This window comes from Hypanus sabinus, chromosome 8 (genome assembly GCF_030144855.1).
Source record: "Hypanus sabinus isolate sHypSab1 chromosome 8, sHypSab1.hap1, whole genome shotgun sequence".
Lineage (NCBI taxonomy): Eukaryota > Metazoa > Chordata > Chondrichthyes > Myliobatiformes > Dasyatidae > Hypanus > Hypanus sabinus.
The window spans coordinates 24,441,094-24,467,488 of record NC_082713.1 but is presented as its reverse complement, the minus strand read 5'-3'; the positions used below and the strand labels follow the sequence as shown (position 1 = coordinate 24,467,488).

At 43.6% G+C, this 26,395-nt stretch overlaps 1 protein-coding gene across 1 annotated transcript in view; it reads left to right on the top strand.

Moving 5' to 3' along the window:
- Nucleotides 1-17,102, top strand: part of cnpy3 (canopy FGF signaling regulator 3) — a 33,633-nt gene extending 16,531 nt beyond the window's left edge. Inside the window, exons 6-7 of the mRNA XM_059976832.1 lie at nucleotides 3,382-3,499; nucleotides 10,938-17,102. Coding sequence (XP_059832815.1) covers nucleotides 3,382-3,499; nucleotides 10,938-11,185 — 366 coding nt within the window. The 3' untranslated portion in view covers nucleotides 11,186-17,102. The remainder of the gene's footprint in view (nucleotides 1-3,381; nucleotides 3,500-10,937) is intronic.
- The last annotated feature ends 9,293 nt before the right edge of the window (nucleotides 17,103-26,395 follow it).

The following is a 26,395-nucleotide window of genomic DNA, read 5'->3' as shown; positions in this document are numbered from 1 at the left end:
CATCTGTTTTCTGCATGCAGATTTTGCAGTCTGATTCTCTACAGATGTCTATAGAATAGAATAACCCAGTGTCGATAAACTCAAAGCGTGTCCCCATCAGCGTTATTTACATGCATTGGGAAATTGCTGTGGTGTGTTGGCATGACATGCAAAACATTTTTTGACAATCATCAGCAATTATGCAGAATAAAGAAGAATATAAAATGAAGTTAGAAGTCCAAGTGTGGAATAAAATGTGAATAAATATGTTAATACCAGCACGTGTTCACAATGTACCAGAATCCTTCAGTGAAAATTGATGCACAGTGTTAAAGCTGGAGAAGAGTTCAGTTTTGACCTCGGGTGCTGTCTGTGTGGAGTTTGCAAGTCCTCCCTGTGACCTTGGAGATTTACTTTATTTATTTATTGAGCTACAGTGTGGAATAGACCCTTCGAGTCTCACCGCCCAGCAATGCCCCAATTTAATCCTAGCCTAATCATGGGAATTTTTTTTACAATGACCAATTAATCCTACCAAATGATAAATTTTTGGACTGTGGGAGGAAACCGGAACACCCGGGGGAAACCCACGCGGTCACGGAGAGAATGTAAAAGCTCCTTACAGCACAGCGATGGCAATTGAACCCGGGTTGCCTGTACGGTAAAGTGTTGTGCTAACCACTATGCTACTATGCCACCCATTTCTTCCGGATGCTCTAGTTTCTCACCACACTCCAAGGTTGTGTAGGTTGCTAGGTTAGCTGGCCACTGTGAGTTATCCCTAATATGTAGGTGAGCAATAGGACCGGATTGTGGAGGAATAAAATTTGATTAGTGGAGATGGGTTCCTGATAACTGGTCCAGCTTTGGCCTGAAGAGCCTGACTTCTGCTGCAAGTCAGACAAACTATTGGAGGAACTCGGATCCAGCAGCATTTATAGAGTGAAATAAACAGTTGACATTTCAGGCTGAGGTGCTTCATTAGGACCCTTCCTGCAGAACGACTTTAGATCTCTTACTGACGGATTGTGGGAGGGTGTCCTGATGAAGGATCTCAGCCCAAAACGTTGACTCTTTACTTTTCCATAGATGCTACCTGGCCTGCTGAGTTCTTCCAGCATTTTGTGTGTGATTGATTGTGTGTGGGCTTGTGGTTTTATAAGGGCAAATACCAAGAAGGTGTTTTGCATCATTTGTGACAAGAATAATTTTTTCTGTATCACTATGGGTGGAGATTCAGGACAGACTGCAAAGCAAGTACGGACAGGCCTGATTAGCCTGTGTGAATGGGGGCCATCACCGGGGTGACTTATATTAAACATCGGAGTTAGAGCTAATTATGTGGGGATGCAACGATCGTTTGATTAAAAGCTTTGTGAAATTGTTCGAGTATCGAAAGCTGCAGCCGTTCATTCTCCTTTATTGTGATTTATGACGTTTTATTTTATAATACTGCACCATAAAACAGTGTTTTTTCTTTGATTATGTTGCTTTTGTGGTTTTATTGCCTTACACTATCACAATCAGGTTCATTATCACTGACCTATGCTGTGACCTAAATTGTGGCAGCAGTACATGCACAACATAAAAATTACTGTAAGTTGCAATAAGAAAACAGTGTAAAAGAGGAATAGTGCAGTAGTGTTCGTGAGTTCATGGACTGGTTAGAAATCGGAGATCTAGTAATGGTGTACTTGGATTCAGTAAAACTTTGTAAGGAGAGTTCCTTGAGCGAAGCTGCTCTGAGCTTTGACAAGCTTAAGATAAAAATATCTTAAAGATTAGCTTTATTTATGTTTACTGAAAGGGTGGCACGGTAGTGTAGTGGTTAGCGCAATGGTTTACAGTACAGGCATCCGGGGTTCAATTCCCGATGCTACCTTTAAGATCTTTAAGATCTCCCTGTGGGTTTTCTCCGGGTGCTCTGGTTTCCTCCCACAGTCCAAGGATGTACCGATTGGTAGGTTCATTGGTTATGGTAAATTGTCCAGTACTTAGGCTAGGATTAAATCGGGGTTGCTGTAATGTGGCTCTAATGCCTAGAAGGGCCTATTCCACGCTGTATCTTGATAAAGAATTGATAACTCAGTAAGCATACAGTCAACACAGTCAGAGGATTGTGTCCCGCTAAAGTCACCATGCTTCCAGCACCAGCTTACTATCTCTTACCCTAATCGTGCATCTTTGGACTGTGGGAGGAAACCCGAGCACCCAGAGGAAAACCCACGCGGTCACAGGGAGAATGTACAAACTCCTTACCGACGGCGGGAATTGAACCCTGATCGGCGGTCGCTGTCTGGTGCTGTAAAGCATTGCGCTAACTGCTATGCTACCGTGCTGCCCCCTGCGATGTTTTTCGCCCCACTGGGATGTTTCTGGTGCCAGTCACATGTAATGAGTAATGTGGGATTGTACCACAGAAGTGATGAGACTATTGCCGGCCCACTGCAGCTTGTGAGCCTCCCAACTCAGTGCTGAACAGCCAACCTGCCCAGTACCCCCACTCATAGCCAGCCCCTCCAAGAAAGCTATGGGGGTACTCACTCCAGGTTCCCAGCCCTGCAGCCTGCACCCTGGAGGGGGCATGCATCTGGGAGTGGAACCAAGAATGCTATTACGCATCAGTGGGGTAGTGTTAAGCAGAGTACCAACTTAAAGAGTCATAGTTACACACATGAAAACGTGGTTAGGAAGGGAAAATGCAGTGTTAGCATTCATTTCAAGAGGACTAGAATATAGAGCAAGGATGCCACTTGGGGATTATATTTTTTGTAACCTGCCTGACTGTTGTCTAAGCATCAAAATTGTACTTTCCTCAAGACACACACTCACCATTTTAGAGCAATACACACAAAATGCTGGAGGAACTCAGCAGGCCAGGCAGCATCAATGGAGAAGAATATAGTCGATGTTTCGGGCCAAGACCCTTCAGCATATCTACATTTTAGAAACAGCTTCTCCTCTGCATGTGATGTCTGATCGGTGCTGTACACTACCTCACTGTTTTGCTTTCTTCTTGCACTATTTATTTATATTCTTACTGTAATTTACAGTGTTTTTTCTGTATTGCCCGAAACAGCATATTTCATGACTGTCAGTGATAATAAACCCAAATCTGATACAGCTTCTGGCAGCTCGTTCCTTAGACCCAGTATATTCTGTGTGGGGAAAACTGGCCTTCAGGTCCCCTTTAAATCTTTCCCCTCTCACCTTGAATCTATGACCTTTTGTTTTGGACTCCTTACCCTGTGACTATCTATGCCCCTCATGGTGATCTGTAAGATCACCCCTTCCAACGCTACAAGTTATCAGACTCTTATAACATTATATTATTTTCTTTAAGCATTATGACTGTGTTGGTGCTAGATTAACCAGTATGTGTGTGCTCTCTTTAAATTACAGTGTGATGTGATGGTAGAAATGTATGAGGATGCTATTGAGGACTGGTATAAAAATCACCAGGAGGAAGACCTCACAATATTCCTCTGTGAACGACACGTGTTAAAGCCCCACGAAACAGGTACAAAACTTTAAAAACTCAAAAGTCTGGCTGATGTGCACTTACTTAGGTTGCTATGAGCTTTGGTATCGATCAACTTTTTGTTTGTTTTAGTTGAGTTCTTCCTTGTATAATTTATGTTTTTCTTGTGTCTGTTATGCCTGATGCTATGTACCTGTATCACAGAGCCATAGAGAAGTTCAACACAAAAACAGGCCCTTCAGCCCATCTAGTCCATGCCAAAACCATTTAAATTGCCTACTCCCAACGACCCACAACTGCACCATAGCCATCCATACCCCTACCATCTACGTACCTATCCAAACTTCTCTTACAGGTTGAAATCTAGCTGGCATAGACCACTTATGCTGGCAGCTAATTCCATGCACTCACAACCCTCTGAGTGACAAAGTTTCCCCTCATGTTCCCCTTAAGCTTTTCACCTTTCATCCTTAAGCCACAACCTTTGGTTGTAGTCCCATCCAACCTCAGTGGAAAAAGCCTGCTTGCATTTACCTATCTATACCCCTCATAATTTTGTATAACTCTATCAAATCTGCTCTCAAGCTTCAACATTCTAAAGAATACAGTCCTAACCTGTTCGATCTTTCCTTAGAACTCAGGTCCTCCAGATCTGACAATGTCCTTGTAAGTTTTCTCTGTATTCTTTCAACCTTGGTTTCACCTTTCCTGTAGGTAGGTGACCAAAACAACACACAGTACTCCAAATTAGACCTCCCTTATGTCTTCTACAACTTCAGCATAGCAACCCTGCTCTGTGCTCAGTACATTGATTTATGAAGGCCAATGTGCCAATATCCTTTTGTATGACACATATATTCCCAGATCCCTTTGTTCTACCACACTCCTCAGTGCCTTACTGCTCACTGCGTAACACCCACCCTGGTAGGTCCTACCAAAGTGCAAAACCTCACACTTGCCTGCATTTAATTCCATCGGGCATTTTTCAGCTGGTTTTTGCAGCTGATGCAAGTTCCTGTGATGGCTTTCCTCACTTATCACTACGCCCCCAGTCTTGGTCTCATCTGCAGATTAGCTGACCCAGTTCACCAGATTATCATCCAGATTGTTGATATAGATGATAAACAACAACAGGCCAAGCACTGTTCCTTGCAACACATCACTACTCACAACTGTGGTACACTTGCAAATAAGTTATTGTTGCACCTCTGCTGGCATGTACTCCTGCATCTGACGATAAACTCAACGTTGATCTTGAGAGCAATCATTATTGGGCTGGAAAGGACCTGTACGAAAAAAAAAGTATCTGTCGCCCACACACACACACACACACACACACACTGAGTTACTTCAGAATGTTTTATCTCTATAAAATGCTTCATAGATATGGGGTGTAGATATTGAAATGGAAAGCTTGATGATTAAATTTTGCTTTGAAATCTGCTCCTCTTTGATGACAGTAAATGCAACGGTATACTAGAATTACGGAAGAGTCAACACTAAAGTATGCTATATGCTATGTTGAGTCTCCATTGGCTCATTCAAATAACAATCCAATATTAATAAGGATGAAAGCGTGCAGAGGAAATTTGGAAGGATGTTGCCAGGACTCTTTGCAGAGATAGGTTGAGTAGGTTCGTATTTTATTCCCTGGAGCACAGGAAAATGAAGGGAGATCTTATAGAAGTATAGAGAACTATGAGGTGTACAGGTAGTGTGATTGCATGCAGGCCTTTCTCTCCCCTCATTGGATGAGACTAGATTTAGAGGTCATGGGTTTAGGGTGAAAGGTGAATCTGAGGAGGAACTCAGAGGATGGTACGAGTGTGGAGTGAGTTTCCAGTGGCAGTGGTAGATGCAGGTTCAGTTGCAATATATAAGAGTTTGGATAGGTACATGGATGAGCGGGGTATGAGGGCTATCTATGGTGCAGGTAGATAGGACTAGGCAGAAGATCAAGACGGCAGGGTCTGGATGGGCCGAGGGGCCTGTTTCTGTGATGTAACATTCTATGACTAATCCAGTCAGTTCCAGTCCCCCTTTTCAAGTTCAAGTTCTAGAATATTGTCAATTAAACCATATACAGTGCACGGCCAAACAAAACAGTGTTCCTTCGGACCAAGGTGCACAACATTAGTATGTATAACTCACAAACAATACATCAAGTAATATTACCACCAATAACAAATAATAAAATGTATTGCAGGAGATTGACATTTAGCTGAAACTTTTCTCAGTATTTATTCAGTTCATTTTTGAAAAGTACGGTTCAAGCTCGGTCCTCTGTCCTGTTAGTGCATTGTAAGTACCGATCCTTCTCCGGTTATGAACAGCTTGTATATGTGGTCAGCATTTGAGTGTCCAACAGGATCGATTTGTTGGTGCTGCGAGATCGCAGTTACTTTCTGCCAGGTGGGAACGGTATTTCCACGTGCCTCTGCTCACAACTGTTTCTGTTATCTTCCTTCACTCTCCGTTCTTGTTCATTTCTGACTTACAATCAGTTTGGAATACCCAAAGCAGTTACAGAGTTAAAGTGTGCTGTAGCACAGGAGCTGGTCCTTCAGCTCACCTAGTACAGGCCGAACTGTTAATCTGACAATTACTATCTGAAGGACACTTGTGCAAAGAAAACCCTTTTAATTTAATTATTGAATGTAAATTCATCAGCTACCACATTGGGATTCAAAATCATTCCTCTGTATCAATGAGCCAGAACTCTGGCTCCTGGTCCAGTAACTTCACCAATACTTTGGGATTTTTCAAATATCGAGACTCTATTTAAGCACACCATTTAAAATGACCTTGTAATGATATTTCATATAAAAATGTATGCAAAAATTTATTAACCAGAGGAGCAGAATTAGGCCATTTGACCCATCGAGTCTGCTCTGCCATTCAGTCATGGCTGATCCTTTTTTCCCTCCTCAGCCCCACTCCCTGGCCTTCTCCCCATAAACTTTGATGCCGAGGCCGATCAAGAACCTTTCAAGCTGGCCTCCACAGCTGCCTGTGGCAATAAATCCCACAAATTCACCATCCTCTGGCTAAAGAGATTTCTCTGCATCTCTTTTTTAAATGGGCACCCCTCCATCCTGAGACTGTGCCTTCTTGTCCTGGACTCTCCCACCATGGGAAACATCCTTTCCACATCTACTCTGTCCAGGTCTTTCAACATTTGAAAGGTTTCAATGAAATCCCCCCCACGTCCTTCTAGATTCCAGCAAGTACAGATCCAGAGCTATCAAACGTTCCTCATATAATAACTGTTTCATCCTTGTGAACCTCCTCTGAACCCTCTCCAATGCCAGCACACCTTTTTGTAGATGAGCCTAAAACTGTTCATAATATTCAAGGTGAGGCCTCACCAGTGCCTTACAAAGCCTCAGCATCACATCCCTGCTCTTGTATTCTAGACCTCTTGAAATGAATGCTAACATTGCATTTGCCTTCCTCACCACTGCTCTACCTGCAGGTTAAACTTTAGGGTCTTCTGCACAAGGACTTTTGCATCTCAGCATTTTGGATTTTCTCCCCATTTAGGAAATAGTTTGCACGTTTATTTCCACTACCAGAGTGCAAGACCATGTATTTCATTTGCCACTGTCTTGCCCATTCTCCTAATCTGTCTAAGTCCTTCTGCAGCCTTCCTGTTTCCTCAACGCTACCTGCCCCACCACCAATCTTTGTATCGTCTGCAACCTTGGAAGAAAACCACCTTTTCCATCACCTAAATCATTGATATACAGCATAAAAAGAAGTGATCCCAACACTGATCCTTGCGGAACACCACTAGTCACTGGCAGCCAACCAGAAAAGGATCTTTTTATTCCTACTTGCTGCCTTCTACCAATTAGATAATGCTCTAACCATGTCAGCAACTTTCCTGTAAAACCATGGGCTCTTAACTTGATAAGCAGCCTCATGTGTGGCACCTTGTCAGAGGCCTTCTGGAAGTCCAAATATACAACATCCACTGCATCCCCTTTATCTATCCTACTTGCAATCTCCTCAAATAATTCCATCTGGTTCGTCAAGGCAGGATTTTCCCTTAAGGAAACCATGCTGACTTTATCCTATCTTGTCCTGTGTCACCAAGTACTCTATAACCTCATCCTTAACAATTGAATCCAACATCTTCCCGATCACTGACGTCAGGCTAACTGGTCTATAATTTCCTTTCTGCTGCCTTCCTCCTTTCTTAAAGAGTGAAGTAACATTTGCAATTTTCCAGTGCACTGGCACCATGCCAGAGTACAATGATTTTTGGAAGATCATTACTAATGCACCACAATCTCTTTCAGAACAATGGGTGCAGTTGCTCTGGTCCGGTTGTCTTATGTACCCTTGGGTCTTTAAGCTTTTTGATCACCTTCTGCCCTGTAAAAGTAACTGCACTCACTCCTCTTCACTTGCACCCTTCAACATCTGGCACACTGCTAGTGTCTTCCACAGTGAAGATTAATGCAAAATACTCATTTAGTCCATCTGCCATCTCCTTGTCCCCCATTATTATTCCTCCAGTCTCATTTTCTTGTTCTCCTATATCCACTCTCATCTCTCTTTTATTTTTTGTGTTCATGAAAAAGTTTTTACTGTCCACTTTGATATTGTTTGCTAGGTTGCTTTCATTTTTCATCCTTTCCCTCCTAATCATTCTTTTAGTTGCTCTCAGTTGGGTTTTAAAAACTTCCCAATCCTCTGTCTTTTGCCTTTACATTAGCTTTAATTTCCCTTGTCAGCCACAGTTGTACTATATTGCCATTTGAGTATTTCTTTGTTTTTGGAATACACCTATCCTGTAATTTCCTAATTTTTCCCAGAAACTCACAGCATTGCTGCTCTGCTGTCATCCCTCCCAGCATCTCCTTCCAATTTACTTTGGCCAACTCCTCTCTCGTACCACTGTGATTTCCTTTACTCCACTGAAATACTGCTATGTCAGACTTTACTTTCTTCCTATCCAATTTCAATTTGAACTCAACTCGTATTGAGATCACTTCCTCCTAAGGGTTCTTTTACCTTAAGCTCCCTAATCACCTCTGGTTCATTACATAACACCCAATCCAGTATGGCTGATCCCCTAGTCGGCTCAATGACAAACTGCTCTAAAAAGCCATCTCGTAGGCGTTTAACAAACTCACTCTCTTGGGATCCATTTCCAACCTGATTTTCCCAATTGACCTGCATGTTAAAATCTTCCATGACTATCACAAAGGCGCTTATGATACACCTTTTCTGTTTCCTGTTGTAATCTGTGGTCCATCTCCCATCCACTGTTGGGAGGCCTGTATATAACTACCATCAGGGTCCTTTTATCCTTGCAGTTTCTTAACTCGACCGACAAGGGCGTAACATCTTCTGATCCTATGTCACAACTTTCTACTGATTTGATGCCATTCTTTACCAGCAGAACCACAACACCCCCTCTGCCTATCTTCGTACCCCTCCAATACAACATGTAACCTTGGATATTCAGCTCCCAACTATAACCATCCTTCTGCCACGATTCGGTGATGGCCACAACATCATACCTGACAATCTGTAACAGTGCAACAGAATCATCCACCTTATTTCTTATGCTCCGTTCATTGAGATACAGGTGCCCCCCCCCCCCCTTACAAAGGTAGAGCGTTCCTATGAAATCTTTATTAAGCCGAAATGGTGTAAAGTGAAGAACCATTAATTTATATGGGAAAATTTTTCGTAAAAGCAAAAATCCTCTTTGTAATGCGAAAACAGGTTACTAATGTAGGTTTTTTGTAAAAGCGAAGTAGCATAAAACGAAGAATAGTAAAGCGGGGAAAATCTGTATAACACTTTGAATGCTACCCTTTTTGATTCTGCATCCCTGATGCATTGATACTCACCCTGCTGGCTGCAATTATGTCCTGTCGTCTGCTGGCTCTTCCGGACAGTCTGACTGCTCCCTATCTTTGCTTTTTTACCATCCATCCTGTCACTCCAGTTCCCACCCCGCTGACAAAGTGGTTTAAACCCTCCCCGGCAGACAAACCCACTCACGGGTTCAAGTGCAACCCGTCTCTTTTGAACAGGTCATACCTCCGCCAGAAGAAATCCCAATTATCCAACAACCTGAGGCCCTGCCTCTTGCACCAGCTTCTCAGCCATGCATTAATTTGTCAAGTCATCCTGTTTCTGCCCTCACTGGTGCGTGACACAGGCAGCAATCCAGAAATTACTACCTGGAAGGCCCTGCTTCTTAGCTTTCTACCGAGCTCTTTAAATTCTCTTTTCATGACCTCTTTGCTTTTCCATGTCATTGGTACCAACACATATACCAAGACATCTGGCTGCTCTCCCTCCCTCTCCAAACTGTTGTGGATGCAATCTGAGATGTCCCTGACCCTGGCACCTGAGAGGCAACATACCATCCAGGTGTCCCGTTCATGTCCACAGCATCTCCTCTCTGTTCCCCTGATTATTGAGTCCCCTATCATTACCACTGCCCTCTTCTCCCCCTTTCCCTTCTGCACCATGGACCTATACTCAGTACCGGTAACCTAGCCTCTGTGGCATTCCCACAACAGTATCCAAAGTGGTATACTTATTTTGGAGGAGAATGGCCATTGGGGTGCTCTGTGCTAACTGCCTATTCACATTTCCTCCTGACAGTCACCCAGCTACTCGCCTCCTGCAACTTCGGGGTGACTACTTCCCTGTAATTCTGATCGATTTACCTTCTCACTCTCCCATACAAGCCGAAGGTCGTCCAGATCCCTAACACGGTCTTCAAGGAGCTGCAGCTGGAAGCACTTCACACAGATGTGTGCTCTCAATGGGAAGCTACCACTGCTGAACACATCTGCGTTAGCGCGCCACCACCAAGGGCACGTAGGCAGAAAGGTTCCCAAGAAAGGGCCAGTAATATCATGAAGGATCCCACCCACCCTGATTATGGACTGTTTGTCGAACTCCCACCAGTATCCATGCCGGGACCATTGGACACAAAAGCAGTTACTTCCCCCCAAGTCCTCAGACTAGTCAACACCTCAATATATTAACCTACCCCACCACCCCCCAAAACTACTACATACACATCAGACACCCTGTACTCTGTACAGTCAGTGTATGTAAGCTATTTGGTCACACTCAGTCCTTTACTTGTACATTGTGTTTTTTAGGATTACTGTTACATTTACTGCTCTTTTTTTAATTATGTTTTTATGCTAATTGTGTTTTTTTTTGGCTGCATTGGATCCGGAGTAACAATCATTTTATTCTCCTTTACGCTCACGTGCTGAAGGCTGACAATAAGCTATCTTGCATCTTGAATCAGAAGACTCGTGCTGTCTTGCTGAAAATGCATCACCGCCATAAATGAGCAACCCATTCTGTCCACTTCCTCAAGAGCGTGCAGTTCAGGACGAATTGCCGTATGTGTTAAAGACGATTAGTTAATTAAAGTTGTGGCACACTTGGTGAATGTACAAATGACAAACTTCCTTTCTTTCAGACTGTTTGAAGGAAGAATGGACAGGCCGGAAGGGTGACCCTGCGGCCATTGACATGGATAAGAAGAAGAAGAAGAAAAAGAAGAAAGGTACGAATGGGAAGGAAGAGGACAAAAAGAAAGGGAAAAAGGGAAAGAAGAAAAAGCAAGTAGAAGAGGAAAGTGAGCAAGAGGAGGGAGGAAACATATCATCAGGCGATGAGCAAACACAGCAGGAATTGCGTCCTTCCCACAGGCCTGATGAGCTGTAAAGACTGAAAGACATGAGCAGGAAGCATTTATTTAGAACAGTATTTTAAAGAGCACCGTGGTTTAAAAAAATCATTGACCCGAACCATATGGACCTTGCTCTTAAATGTGCGTTTAAATATATTTAAATGAATCAGGTCTTTTGTGAGCAAGTGGTTACTCTTCTGTTTGTTCTCTGCAATAACCTTTTTTTTCCTTCCATCTTTGCCTTGGTGCGCAGAATTAATTTTAACTAGTATTTTATGACCGGATGCTCTGTCCTTTGCTTTTTAAAACTTTTTGGATGTTTTGTTGACCCAGTAACGTATACAGAAAAAAATAATTGGTGTCATATGTTTTATTTTGTCAATGTGGGTGCAATTTTGTAATTAGTTGAGTTACATTTCTGGACATTTGGTCACTGCTGCATTCAAATGACAAGCCTTAAGGTAGAAATGTTCCTGAACGGAGTATCTTGAATAAAAGGCTTGGGAGAACCTTTAAATTGAGAAGATGGAATATATCTTTTCAATGTTACTATTTTAATGCTCAGGCAAACAGAAAAAGTGCATATTCTAAACACTAAGAAAAATGCAAAGGAATTTTTTTTAACAAATAGATGCAATCCATTTATTTCCTTCCAGTAAACTAATGTATCTGAAAACATGAGATGTACTGCTGTTGCTGGAAATCTGGAGTAACACGCACAAAATGCTGGAGGAACTCAGCGGGTCAAGCAGCAAAATGGGGAGGAATAAAGAGTTGATATTATCTGAAAACAGTCCCACCATCTTGGAACTTTCCCAAAATAGGATTGGAAAATTGAGATTGCAGAAGCTGTCTGTCTTCAAAAATTCAGCTCAAATTGTTGAATCCCTATAATAAAAATAGAATTTACCATTAAATCAGCTGACATCTACACGTCAAAAATGGGCACTTACATTACTGAAAAGGAATTTGAATTCGGGATAAAGGAGCAGATACTGTATAAATGATTGGTCCATGTATTAAGTTGACTTGAGTGTAATGGTCAAATAAGTGTGTGCATTTAAAATGTCATCAATTATTTGGATGTTAAAAAGTTCTTTTTAATTTAAAGCCACATTACAAATCTGAGCAGAAACATTTCAAAATATTATTCCTTGATTTTAAAGCAGAGCCATCATTTAATAGCTTTGGGTTTAGGTGATCATACAATCAACCAGTTCCACAAAGGTCATCAGCAGTGGTTTATGACCTTCCCATGGTTTATGAATTTATCCACAGACAAGCAACTTCAGATGGTTTAAAAATAGCCTGCATCAAACATGTGTCAAAATCCTTAAGAGTTGCTGTAGTCTGATATACTTACTGGATGCAGTTGCCTAGATTCCAGAAATTTTCCGTTCATTTCTGCTGGTGACTTTTGTGAATCAGTAACTAGTGCCGTACCTTTCCTTACTAAATCATTGCATCACACACAAACTGCTGGAAGAGTGTAGCAGGCCAGACGGCATCTATGGACAGGAATAAACTCTTTCAGTGGACCCTTTGTCCTGGTGAATTCTTGACCCAAAAAGTAGGCTGTTTATTCCATTCTATAGATACTGACTGACATGCTGAGGTGCTGAGGTCCTCTGGCATTTTCTGTGTGTTCTCTGGATTTTCAGCATCTGTAGAGCCTCTTATGTTTGGGAATTATTTGCTTGTGGGGTTGTGATGGTGGTAGGCAGAAGGGCTGTGGAAATTCACAAATCTAAGATACAAATAGCCTTTGGGAAGAATAATGCTTTATACTTGTAAAAGCCCCAGTATATTTTTCTGCTGCATTTGGCTTTTACACGTATTCTGATTGCTAATAGAATAATTCCCAGTATTTGAATAACTCAATATAATTTAAATATCTGTCCTGTCACTTTCAAGTTTCTGCAAGTTAAGATGCTATTTATGTATCAGGATTGCTTATTAATTGCAGCAGGATTGTTGCTGAAGCAAGTCTTAAAATACTCCAAACATGTGTTTGCGCATTTATTCTCAGAAAAATAACTGGGCTCACATTGCTTTTAAAAGGATTGAGACAATACACCCCATTCTTCCTGTCCTGGACAGGTAAGGAGAAGTGGATAGGCAGATAACTCGGGACCACCATTATTAATTATGCAAAAGATCCCAGAGGCTGTGGATTTCAGCTGTCCAATGATGTTACACAGAGGAATGCAAATAAAGAATTACATGAAGCACAGAACTTCAGGCATGAATCTCTCAAATTCATTTGCCCTGAGAGGGCTAGAGGACAGATCGCTGGATATATTTTAGGAGGAAATAGATAAAAAGATGTAATTTAGCCTTATCTTCTAAAACTTAATTGGGTTAACTCAGTCCGAAACTTTTATTGTTCTCTAAGTGCCCTGTCACAACTTCCTTAATTATTTTCCTACTACTGATGTCAGATTAACTGGTCTGTAATTCTCTTTTTTTTCCTTTCTTCCTCTTTTAAATAGTATATTTGCATTTATTGCATTTGCTGTTTGGGAATCTGTGGAACTTTGTAAGATTTTTTTGTTGTTTATCTGTCTTTTCCTTGAAGATGGACAAAGTATTTGGTTTCTCTACCACTTAATTCCCAATATAATCGATGGAGATTTTAACATGAAAGTAGATTGGGAAAACCACTTGTCAGTACTTGTCCTTAAGAGAGAGAATTCGTAGAATGTCTAAGGGAGGACTTGGAACAGCTTGTGGGTGAGCCCACTAGGGGATCGGCTGTGCTGGGTTGGGTGTTGTGCAATGATCCAGAGATGATAAGAAAGCTTAAAGTTAAAATGCCCTTAGGGAACAGTGATCACAATATGACCAAGTTTACATTGAAATTTGAGAAGGAGAATGTGTTTGTATTTCAGTGGAGCAAAGGAATTTACAATGGCATGAGAGGGGAACTGGCCAAAGTCGACTGGAAAGGGACATTAGTAAAGCAGCAATGGCTGGATATTCTGTGAAAAATGAGGGAAGTGCAAGACAGATGTATTCAAAGTAGGAAGAAATTTTTGAATGGAAGGAGAACACTACCATGACTGATAAATGCCGAAGTAAAGCAAAAGAGAGGATGTACAAAGAAGCCAGAGCTAGAGGGAAGATCGAAGATCGGGGAGCTTTTAAAAACTTATAGAAGGTGAAAGTCATTAGGTAGAAAAAGATGAATTATGAGAGGAAGCTGGTGACTAATATCAATGAAGATGCTAAGAGCTTTTTTAAGTATATAAAGGGTAAAAGAGAGTCAAGGGTAGATATAGGACCAATAGAAAATGACGCAGGACATAATTGCAATGAAAGACACAGAGATGGCAGAGGAACTGAATGTGTATTTTGCATCTGCAGTATACTGAACATTCAAGAGTATCAGAAGTGAGATATGTGCAGTGAAAATTACGACTGAGAAAGTGCTCAGGAAGCTTATTGGTCTGAGGATGGATAAATCTGGACCTGATGGAATGCACCCTTGGGTTCTGAAGAAAATAGCTGGAGTGAATGAGGAGGCATTAACAATGATCTTTCAAGAATTGATAGATTCTGGCATTGTACCGGATGACTGGAAAATTGAAAATGTTACTCTGCTATTTAAGAAGGATGGGAAGCAGCAGAAAGGAAACTATAGACCTGTTAGCCTGACATCAATGGTTGGGAAGTTGTTGGAATCAATTGTTAGGGATGAGATTCTGGAATATCTGGAGGCACATGACAAGATAGCCCAAAGCCAGCAGGGTTTCCTGAAAGGAAAATCCTGCTTGACTAACTTACTGCAATTTTTGGAGGAAATTGCAAGCAGGGTAAACAAAGGAGATGCAGTAGATGTGGTGTACCTGGATTTTCAGAAGGCCTTTGACAAGGTGCTGCACATGAGGCTGCTTATCAAGATGAGATCCCATGGAATTACAGGGAAGTTACTAGCATGGGTGGAGCATTGGCTGGTCAGCAGAAAACAGAGAGCGGGAATAAAGTAATCCCATTCTGGCTGGCTGCCAGTTACCAGTGGAGTTCCACAGTATTGGGACCACTGCTTTTTTACGGTGTATGTTAATGATTTAGACTATGGGATTAATGGATTTGTGGCTAAATTTGCCGATAATACAAAGATAGGTGGAGGAGCAGGTAGTGTTGAGGAAACAGAGACTTAGATAGTTCAGGGGAATGGGCAAAGAAATGGCAAATTAAATACGATGTTGGAAAGTGTATGGTCATGGAAGAAATAAAGGGGCAGGCTATTATTTAGATAGGGAGAGAATTCAAAATGCAGAGATGCAAAGGGTCTTGGGAGTCCTTGTGCAGGATACCCTAATGGTTAACTTCCAGGTTGAATCGGGGATGAAGAAGGCGAATGCAATGTTGGCATTCATTTCTAGATGTATAGAATATAAGAGCAGGGATGTGACGTTGAGGCTGTATAGGGCACTCGTGAGACCACACAGAGGTATTGTGTGCAGTTTTGGGCTCCTTATTTTGGAAAGAATGTACTGACATTGGAGAGGGTTCAGAGAAGATTCATAAGAATGATTCCAGGAATGAAAGGGTTACCGTATGAGGAACGTTTGGCAGCTCTTGGGCTGTATTCCCTGGAGTTCAGGAGAATGAGAGGGGATCTCATAGAAACATTCAGAATGTTAAAAGGCCTGAACGGATTAGATACAACAAACTTATTTCCCATGGTAGGGGAGTCCAGGACAAGAGGGCACTAATTCAGGATTGAAGGATGTCCATTTAGAACAGAGATGTGGAGAAGTTACTTTAGACAGAGGATGGTAAATCTGTGGAATTTGTTGCCACAAGCGGCTGTGGAGGCCAAGTCGTTAGGCGTACTAAGACAGAGATAGGTTCTTGATTAGCCAGGGTATCAAGGGGTATGGGGAGAGAGCAGGGCAGTGGGGATGACTGAAAGAATTGGATCAGCCCATGATTAAATGGTGGAGCAGGCTTGGCCTACTTCTGCTCCTATATCTTAAGGTCTTATTTCTGATATTCTGTCCATAAAATGTTAATTTTGCTATTTCTTTAGTTCAACATGTCTAGAAGATTTTTACAGTACGTTTTTAAGTTTCTTGCTAAAATACTCCCAATTCGTTGTTTCTCCTTTCGTGAAATTTGAAACTTTAGGAATCCTCAGACTTGCTGCTCTCTTGGCAACACTGTAATCCCTTTCCTTTATCTTCTGCTGTCTTTAATTTCAATGGTTCAGTTTGGTATCAGAGAAGTATACAACCGGAAATCTTTACTCTTCACAGACACCCATGAAACAGAGAGAAAAAAAATCCCCAAACAAGGAATGTTATAACCCCAAGCCCCTCTATCCCCTCCCACGCACAAAAAGCAACAATGTTCCGCCCTCCTCCTTGCTCCCTCAAAAGCATCAGCCCCCAGAGACCATGATCTAGAGTCCATCAAAAGCTGCTGTCCATTGCAACACCGACATCTCAGACAGCATCTCTCTCACTGGTAAGGGGGAGAGGGGTATTGCTCTTGTCACAGTGAGAGCGGAGGCCAACAGCTTGCTCTTTCTCATGTTAGTCAAGGCTGGACCATTTCTCCTGTTGGATGTTTGTGCCTCATGCGGATATACCCATAGATTTGCTGTAAACTATGTTAATTCTTTAAACGTAAGTTGGTGTCCATTTACTGTCAAAACAGGTAATGTCTGCCACAGCTTGCAAGTGCCTCTAAAATTTATTTAGATTTAAGATTCTGGTTTCAGAATAACAAAATCATTTTAACCTTGATGTTAAATTCCATCTTATGATCTTGCTTTCCTCAAGGTCCCTTAACTACTGTTATCAATCCTTCTCCCTACACAGTACTGGATCTAAAATAGCCCGTTTACTTGTTGGTTTCTTAATACACTGATGTAAAAAAAATTGTATATACCACTATCATGGTAGTAAGCCTTTATGGAGATTAAAGTGCCCCTTTTAACATACTTGAAACAAATGCCTTTAATTTTTTGATTTATTCTATGACCAACATTGCTGCCACTGTTTATGGAGGCTCAACTGTAGAAACAGTTTCTGAGATACTCAAATCACCCCCTCTGGCATTAATAATCATTCCATGGTCAAAGTCACATAGATCACTTTTGTTCCACTTTCTGATGTTTGGTCTGAACAACAACCACATCTCTTGACCTAGTGGTGTCGCATCATTATCAGATTATAAACACTTGCATTACTGAGCGGGTGTATAGGGTGGACTTAATATAAGTGCCCATTGAGTGTACAGTATGCCATTCTAAACACAAAAAAAATTGAATGGAAAGTCACATTTATTTCAGATAACGTTTTCTGGTTTCATGGATGGTAGCATTTATTATCTTTGAACTCAGTTTTATCTAAACATCTAGTGCTTTGATGGATATCAAACTTTAGATTTACTGTTTTTTTTATCCAGAGAATGGTTCTCACTTAATTTTCCTGCAGATTATATCTGTGTCTTTTCATTCTGATAAATGGGTTATATCGAATCAGAACGATCAAGCTATGTATTTGAGACAAGTGGGGCATGAATGTCAACTCTTCCATTTTGTGGTTTTGGCAAATAAAACAACAACAATTCTGATCTGGTAGAATTTGGGTCCTTTCTCAAATGAGAGCTACTTTCTCAAACGATAAATGGCAGGAATTAGAGGATAGGAAATAAAAGCTGAAAACTGTGGTTGCTGGAAATGTAAAATAGAAACAGAAATCTCTCAGTATGTCAGGAGACATCTGTAAGAGGAAGAACACAATTATCATTACAGATTAGATAACCTTGGCTAGTGTCCATAAATGCCTGTGTTGTGATATGTAATGTCCACATTAGATCAAGCACTTCATTTTCTGACTAACATTTGTACAGTCAGTTGTGGGGAAAGGAGGGCTATGTAAGAGAGTAAACTATAATCTGCTGGGGTCGTCTGCTATGTTCAGTGCTCCTGATGCTGTTTCCTCTACACTGGTGAGACATGTGGTAAATCGCTTCGTCAAGCACCTTAGTTCCATTTGCCACAATGGGTCTTTCCGGTGTCCAAACATTTTGATTGTGGCTCCCATTCCTCTTCCAACATGTCAGTCCATGGTCTCCTCTTGTGTCAAGATGAGGCCTCCCTCAGGGTGGAGGAGCAACACCTCATACTCCATTTGGGTAGGATCCAATGTGATAGCATGAATATCAATTTCTCCTTCCAACAAAAAGAAACCCTCACCCTCCCCTCGCCTTCTATTCCTCACTCTGGCCTTTTACCTGTTCTCACCTGCCTATAACTCCCCTGGGACCCTTCCTCCTATGGTCCACTTTGGGTGGCATGCTGCTGGTGACTGGGTGGGTGCTGTAGGTGAGTGGGTGGGTGCTGCAGCTGAGTGGGTGGGTGCTGCTGGTGACTGGGTGGGTGCTGTAGGTGAGTGGGTGGGTGCTGCAGGTGAGTGGGTGGTGCTGCAGCTGAGTGGGTGGCTGCTGCAGATGACTGGGTGGATGCTGTAGGTGACTGGGTGTGTGCTGCTGGTGACTGGGTGGGTGCTGCTGGTGACTGGGTGGATGCTGCTGGTGAGTGGGTGGGTGCTGTAGGTGAGTGGGTGGGTGCTGCAGGTGAGTGGGTGGTGCTGCAGCTGAGTGGGTGGGTGCTGCATGTGACTGGGTGGATGCTGCAGCTGAGTGGGTGGGTGCTGCTGGTGAGTGGGTGGGTGCTGCTGGTGACTGGGTGGGTGCTGTAGGTGAGTGGGTGGGTGCTGCAGGTGAGTGGGTGGTGCTGCAGCTGAGTGGGTGGGTGCTGCATGTGACTGGGTGGATGCTGCAGCTGAGTGGGTGGGTGCTGCTGGTGAGTGGGTGGGTGCTGCAGGCGACTGGGTGGATGCTGTAGGTGACTGGGTGGATGCTGCAGCTGAGTGGGTGGGTGCTGCTGGTGACTGGGTGGGTGCTGCAGGCGACTGGGTGGATGCTGTAGGTGACTGGGTGGATGCTGCAGGTGAGTGGGTGGGTGCTGCAGCTGAGTGGGTGGGTGCTGCAGCTGAGTGGGTGGGTGCTGCAGGTGACTGGGTGGGTGCTGCTGCAGGTGAGTGGGTGGGTGCTGTTGGTGAGTGGGTGGGCGCTGTTGGTGACTGGGTGGATGCTGCAGGTGAGTGGGTGGGTGCTGCTGGTGACTAGGTGAATGCTGTAGGTGACTGGGTGGGTGCTGTAGGTGAGTGAGTGGGCGCTGTTGGTGACTGGGTGGATGCTGCAGGTGAGTGGGTGGGTGCTGCTGGTGACTAGGTGAATGCTGTAGGTGACTGGGTGGGTGCTGTAGGTGAGTGAGTGGGTGCTGCTGGTGAGTGTGTGGGTGCTGTAGGTGAGTGGGTGTGTGCTGCTGGTGAGTGGGAAGGTGCTGTAGGTGACTGGGTGGGTGCTGCAGCTGAGTGGGTGGGTGCTGCAGGTGACTGGGTGGGTGCTGCTGCAGGTGAGTGGGTGGGTGCTGTTGGTGAGTGGGTGGGTGCTGTTGGTGACTGGATGGGTGCTGCAGGTGACTGGGTGGGAGCTGCTGGTGACTGTGTGGGTGCTGTAGGTGACTGGGTGGGTGCAGCTGGTGACTGGGTTGGTGCTGTAGGTGAGTGTGTGGGTGCTGCAGCTGAGTGTGTGGGTGCTGTAGGTGACTGGGTGGGTGCTGCAGGTGAGTGGGTGGATGCTGCAGGTGACTGGGTGGGTGCTGCTGGTGAGTGGGTGGGTGCTGCATGTGACTGGGTGGATGCTGCAGCTGAGTGGGTGGGTGCTGCTGGTGAGTGGGTGGGTGCTGCAGGCGACTGGGTGGATGCTGTAGGTGACTGGGTGGGTGCTGCAGGTGAGTGGGTGGGTGCTGCTGGTGAGTGGGTGGGTGCTGTAGGTGACTGGATGGGTGCTGCAGGTGACTGGGTGGGTGCTGCTGGTGACTGGGTGGATGCTGTAGGTGAGTGGATGGATGCTGCAGCTGAGTGGGTGGCTGCTGCAGATGACTGGGTGGATGCTGTAAGTGACTGGGTGGGTGCTGCAGGTGAATGGGTGGGTACTGCTGGTGACTAGGTGGTTGCTGCAGGTGACTAGGTGGATGCTGTAGGTGACTGGCTGGGTGCTGCAGGTGACTAGGTGGGTGCTGTAGGTGACTGGCTGGGTGCTGCAGGTGACTAGGTGGATGCTGTAGGTGACTGGGTGGGTGCTGCTGGTGACTGGGGGGTGCTGTAGGTGAGTGGGTGGGTGCTGCAGGTGACTGGGTGGATGCTGCAGGTGACTGGCTGGGTGCTGCTGGTGACTGGGTGGATGCTGCTGGTGAGTGGGTGGGTGCTGTAGGTGTCTGGGTGGGTGCTGTAGGTGAGTGGATGGATGCTGCAGCTGAGTGGGTGGGTGCTGTAGGTGACTGGGTGGATGCTGCAGCAGAGTGAGTGGGTGCTGCTGGTGAGTGGGTGGTGCTGCAGGTGATTGGGTGGGTGCTGCAGGTGACTAGGTGGGTGCTGTAGGTGAGTGGGTGGGTGCTGTAGGTGAGTGGGTGGGTGCTGCAGGACTGGTGTCGGGACCCTTGTTGTTTGGATGTGTGTGTGCACAAGCCTTGATAAGTAAAATCTGGAGATGGTGTTGATAGTGAAGAAGATTATTGTAGATTACAGGGGGATTTTGATCAGTTAGGAGTGAGCCAAGAGGTGGCAAGTGCACTTCAATACAGATACGTAAGTGTGAGGTGATACATTTTGGAAAGTCAAACCACCACAGGACTTACACAATGGATGGTAGAGAACTAGGGGGTGTAATGGAACAGTGATCTAAGAATACATGCACATAGTTCTTTAAAAACTGTGGTAAGAAGGGTGATGAACAGAAAACATTTTAGCACATAGTCAGGGCATCAGGGCATTGAGGATAGGAGCTGGGACATTATGATCTGTTCATGTGAAATTTGCCGTCATCCAGAGATTTTTCCTGATCATTTTGGCAGTTCTGGAATGTAGGAAAATGTGGTGGGGGGGGGGGGGGCGACCTCATAGAAACATTCGAAGTTATGAGAGGTACAGACATGATGGATGACAACTGTCCTTTCCTCTGTGTCTGGGGAGTATAGAACTAGTGGGTATTTAGGGTGAGAGGGGAAAGATTTAAAAGGGACTTTTTCACACAGATGATGGTGAATATATGAATTAGGAAGTGGTTGAGGCAGGTACAAAAGTATCATTTGAGAAGCACTTGGATAGGTACCTGGAGGGACAGCAGGGCTTTGTGCATAGGGATCACTAAATCATACCTGGAATTCAGATGGGCACTGTGTATGCAGGCGCAGGTTTCCGAATGTAATGAACAAGAAATGTGACACTGTGGGTGATATTTTGTTTCGATTTCCATGCCTTAACTGTGGAAGTGATGCTCACATTGTGAATTGTCCTGCGATGAGGCTGGGATCAAATAAATGGTTGCTGGGTAGCAGGGCTCAAGGGGCCAGTTGGGCCTATTCCGCCCTGCATCGCAATTAAGTTAATAAATAAACAACAACGCTCCACTTATTGACCACTGTGTCACCCCAGGAAATCCGTGCTGGCTTCTGCCCAATTTCTCACTTGGCTGCTCACCTGAGCAGTGGGAAAGTTACCTCAGATCTGTACTCACAGAACAAGTTCGTTTATTTCGGTTTCAATGGGGAGAAGCTGGTATTTTCACACTGACCTGGCTTCCCATGAGGGTAGGCAGCCAACTCTAGTGTTCCATTAAATAACCCAGAACTTCTCACTCAGAAAGGGTTTCTGGTCCTTAATGTCCAGGTCTTCACTGATCATGAGAAGAATATTCTGATGTTGAACACCATGTTTCTTACCAGGTGCCCCATGCATGGCTTACTGAGAAAGTAAGGAGGCATGGGATCCAAGGGGACATTGCTTTGTGAATCCAGAACTGGCTTGCCCACAGAAGGCAAAGAGTAGTTTAGACGGGTCATATTGTGGATGGAAGTCGGTCACCAGTGGTGTACCTCAGGGATCTGTTCTGGGGCCGTTACTCTTTGTGTTTTTTATAAATGACCTGGATGAGGAAGTGGAGGGATGTGTTAGTAAGTTTGCTGATGACACAAAGGTTGGAGGTGTTATGGATAACGTGGAGAGCTGTCAAAGGTTACAGTGGGATATTGATAGGATGAAAAAATGGGCTGAGAAGTGGAATTCAACTCAGATAAGTCTGAGGTGGCTCACTCTGTTAGGTCAAATGTGATGGCAGAATATAATATTAATGGTAAGACTCTTGGCAATGTAGAGGATCAGAGGGACCTTGGGGTCTGAGTCCATAGGACACTCAAAGCTGCTACGCAGGTTGACTCTGTGGTTAAGAAGGCATATGGTGTATTGGCCTTCATCAATTGTGGAATTGAATTTAGGAGTCAAGAGGTAATGTTGCAGCTATATAGGACCCTGGTCAGACCCCACTTGGAGTACTGTGCTCAGTTTTGGTTGCCTCATTACAGGAAGGACTTGGAAACCATAAAAAGGGTGCAGAGGAGATTTACAAGGATGTTGCCTGGATTGGGGAGCATGCCTTATGAGAATAGGCTGAGTGAACACGGCCTATTTTCCTTGGAGCGATGGAGGATGAGAGGCGGCCTGACAGAGGTGTATAAGATGATGAGAGGCATTGATCATGTGGATAGTCAGAGGCTTTTTCCCAGGGCTGGAATGACTAGCACAAGAGGGCACAGTTCTAAGGTGCTTGGAAGCAGGTACAGAGGAGATGTCAGGGGTAAGTTTTTTATGCAGAGAGTGGTGAGTGTGTGGAATAGGCTGCTGACAACGGTGGTGGAGGCGGATATGATAGGGTCTTTTAAGAGACTCCTGGACAGGTACATGGAGCTCAGAAAAATCGAGGGCTATGGGTAACCCTAGGTAACTTCTCAGGTAAGGACATGTTCGGCACAGCTTTGTGGGCTGAAGGGCCTGTATCGTGCAGTAGGTTTTCTATCTTTTATGTTTCTATCTTTTAACTTTAGAGTCCACGCTGCCTGACATTTTCTGTGCAACCCGATCTACACAATATATAATGATGTTTTGAAAGACCATCTGCTCGGCTTTTAACACGTAAAGTGATTGTCTGCTGTAATAGCTAAAGTGGATTGCTAAATTTCTGCATTTCCAGATGAAAGCTATTCAAATGAGATGGTGGGGCAGGTTTGAAGGGGCTAAATTGTCTACCGTTCCTAATGTGTATGTTTGTCTGCTCATGCACAGAATTAAAGTAGGTAGGAACAACAAGTGAACGCATCAGCAAAGTAGTGTAGAAACACCATCTGACCTTTACCAAAAATACGTATTTCTTAGAGGAACTGTGGTCTATAGGTGTCAGCGGAAGTTGAGAGCTTTTATTCTTTGGTCTGCAGATTCATGTTGATGCTGGATACTCACCATTGCACTAGATGTCGCTGGGAGGAATGTACATCTAAAAAGTACTGATTAAATTGACAGACAATAGATAGGCAGATGCATTGAGTGGCTAATGTTTCAAGCCAGTGAAGTCTACATGCACTTAGAATGAAGAAATCCTTAAGGAAAGTCATTAAACCAATTGTCCAAGAGGTGCATGCGAACATTGAATCACGTTGTGCCCAGTAGATACAAGTATTATTGAGAAGCTAATGTCATTCTTAACTACCTGTTCCCCAGAAAGCCATGGTTGACGTCAGTAAAATCATTGGTGACATCTTGGAAATGTATGAAAGATCAACTTAAATTGGCTGTGGATTAAACTGGCATGCCTTCTTTCACTCAGGTACCAGTGGAAAAACAGATTAATTCAGGAAGCTGATGTAAAGTGAAACAAAAACTTGGAAACCAGATGCAAAGGTGAAGAAGTTACCTTGGGAGGACAGCACTAGTATATTCTGAGACACTAAGTGAACTAGGATGTTAGTTAATGAAGATTTGCAGCCAGGAGGAAGGAGACTCTTTGTTAGGAGCATAGCAGATCCAAGACCCCTTCAGCAGAGTAAAGCTAAGGATCAGGGCCTCTCTCACACATCAGCGGCCCAATTAGACAGGAACTGTTGGGATAACATTCACAAGCCACAGGCAGTACGTCCTCAGATGTCAATATAGAAATGGATATGTGGGTAGCTGCAGAATGAATATTCAACTCTGTAGCCAGTAAACAAATTGCAACATGATCTAGAAACAATTATAGTCACTGCATGTCCTAGAAGCTAGTGGATTTTGAAACAGTAATGTTGTGGAAAAGTGCAGAGCCTAGAAACTGAAGGACCAAAAAGAAAGGAAAAGTCATCACTATCATAACCTAAGATCACCTCCTACGAATATATTTATTTACAGGTTATTGATTTTGGTTCATGATGGTGCTTGTGGCTAATGCAACAAGGAAAACAACAAAATACTTAATTATTCTTTCTGGTAAATGATCGTCACAAACAATAGTTTGTAACTTCCCGTTGGACTTGGAGACAATTCGATGAGGCAGAACTGAGGCAAGGAAAGGCAGTGGGCCATCACTGAGAGCAAGGAAAACCCGAAGTTCCATTGGTTTAAGCGCTGGATCGAATTGGAAAGATTGGGTACAGGCCAATTTGAAGTGACAGGATCCAGGCTGCAGAGCATATCAAAGCGACTGAACCAATGTTTGAACAACTATTTAAGTGCGAGGCAAGATCAGAAAGGTTGGGTACAGGCGAAATTGAGGCAGCGGGGTCTAGGCCCCAGAGTGTACTGAAGCAACTGAACTCAATGCTTAACCAGATGTAAAGGGTCAGGGTATCAGGACCCGAGGCGAGGGCCAAGTCAGTTCGGCTCACTGCTCTGCAGAGTTTACTCAGCTCTGCGCTGAACTAAGGGACTGGGGGTGCGTTCAGTTCTGAATGCTATTTGCTTGCATTTATTGTTTGCATGATTAATTTTTCCTCTCTGCACATTGCGTGTTCAAGAATGTTTTTATAATAGGCTGTTCTGGGTTTCTTTGTTTCATGGCTGCCTGCTAGGAGATGAATCTTAAGGTTGTATATAATGTATAATAAATGTACTTTGAACTTGAATCCAGAAAAAATAAAGGCAAGCTAGGCCTTTCTGGTGAAAAAGAATAATCAACTTATCCAGGTGCATTCATCTTAAATGATCACTGAAAACCATTTTGGGTCAATGTACCCAAATAATTTAATGGAAATATATTCAACATTTTTCAGATAAAAGAAAAAAATGATGATTGTTTATGTATCTTTATTACAAGAACCATTTTAGTACATGTATTGAAAGGTCTTGGCCTGAAACTTCAACTGTTTATTCCTCTCCGTAGATGCTGCCTGACCTGCTGAGTTCCTCCAGCAATTAGTGTGTGTTGCTCATAGATCTGAAACTATTGCCTGAAGGAGGCAGAGGCTCTCGCAAGTTTGAAGAACTATTTAGACGAAGACTTGAACCACTGTGGCATTGGAGACAACGGAGTAAGTATGGAAAATACAGTGTAGATGGGTAGATGACATAGTAGGCTATAAGGCCTATTTCCATGCTGTGTGACTCTATGAGATACACAGAAAGTTGTCAGAGAAACAGCTCCTTCAATCAGATTTTATCTCCAATGACAATTTGTTTCAAAAGTATGTTCAGTATTTGAACAGGGACTTGATTCACTGGAGTGTAGGGGAATGAGGGATGATCTTACAGCGGTTTATAAAATCATGAGGGACATAGATAGGGTAAATGCACAGTCATTCATCCTAAGGTTATATAATCATGAACTAGAGGGTACCGGTTTAGGAAAAGAGGACAGACAGAAAGATAGACAGATAGAAACCCAGTGGACAACTTTTTCACATAGAGGGTGGTCCATATTGAATTGAATTGACTTTATTACTTACATCCTTCACATACATGAGGAGTAAAAGTCTTTACGTTACGACTCCGTCTAAATGTGCAATGTGCAATTTATAGTAATTTGTAATAAATAGTATGTACAACAGGCCAGTCAATATAACATAGAAATACAATTGTATCAGTATGAATTAATCAGTCTGACGGCCTGGTGGAAGAAGCTGTCCCGGAGCCTGCTGCTCCTGGCTTTTATGCTGTGGTACAGTTTCCCTGATGGAAGCACCTGGAACAGTTGGTAGTTGGGGTGACTTGGGTCCCCAATGATCCTTCAGACCCTTTTATACACCTGTCTCTATAAATGCCCTGAATAGTGGGAAGATCACATCTATAGATGTGCTGGGTTGTCTGCACCACTCTCTGCAGAGTCCTGCGATTGAGGAAAATTCTCATACCAGGCAGTGATGC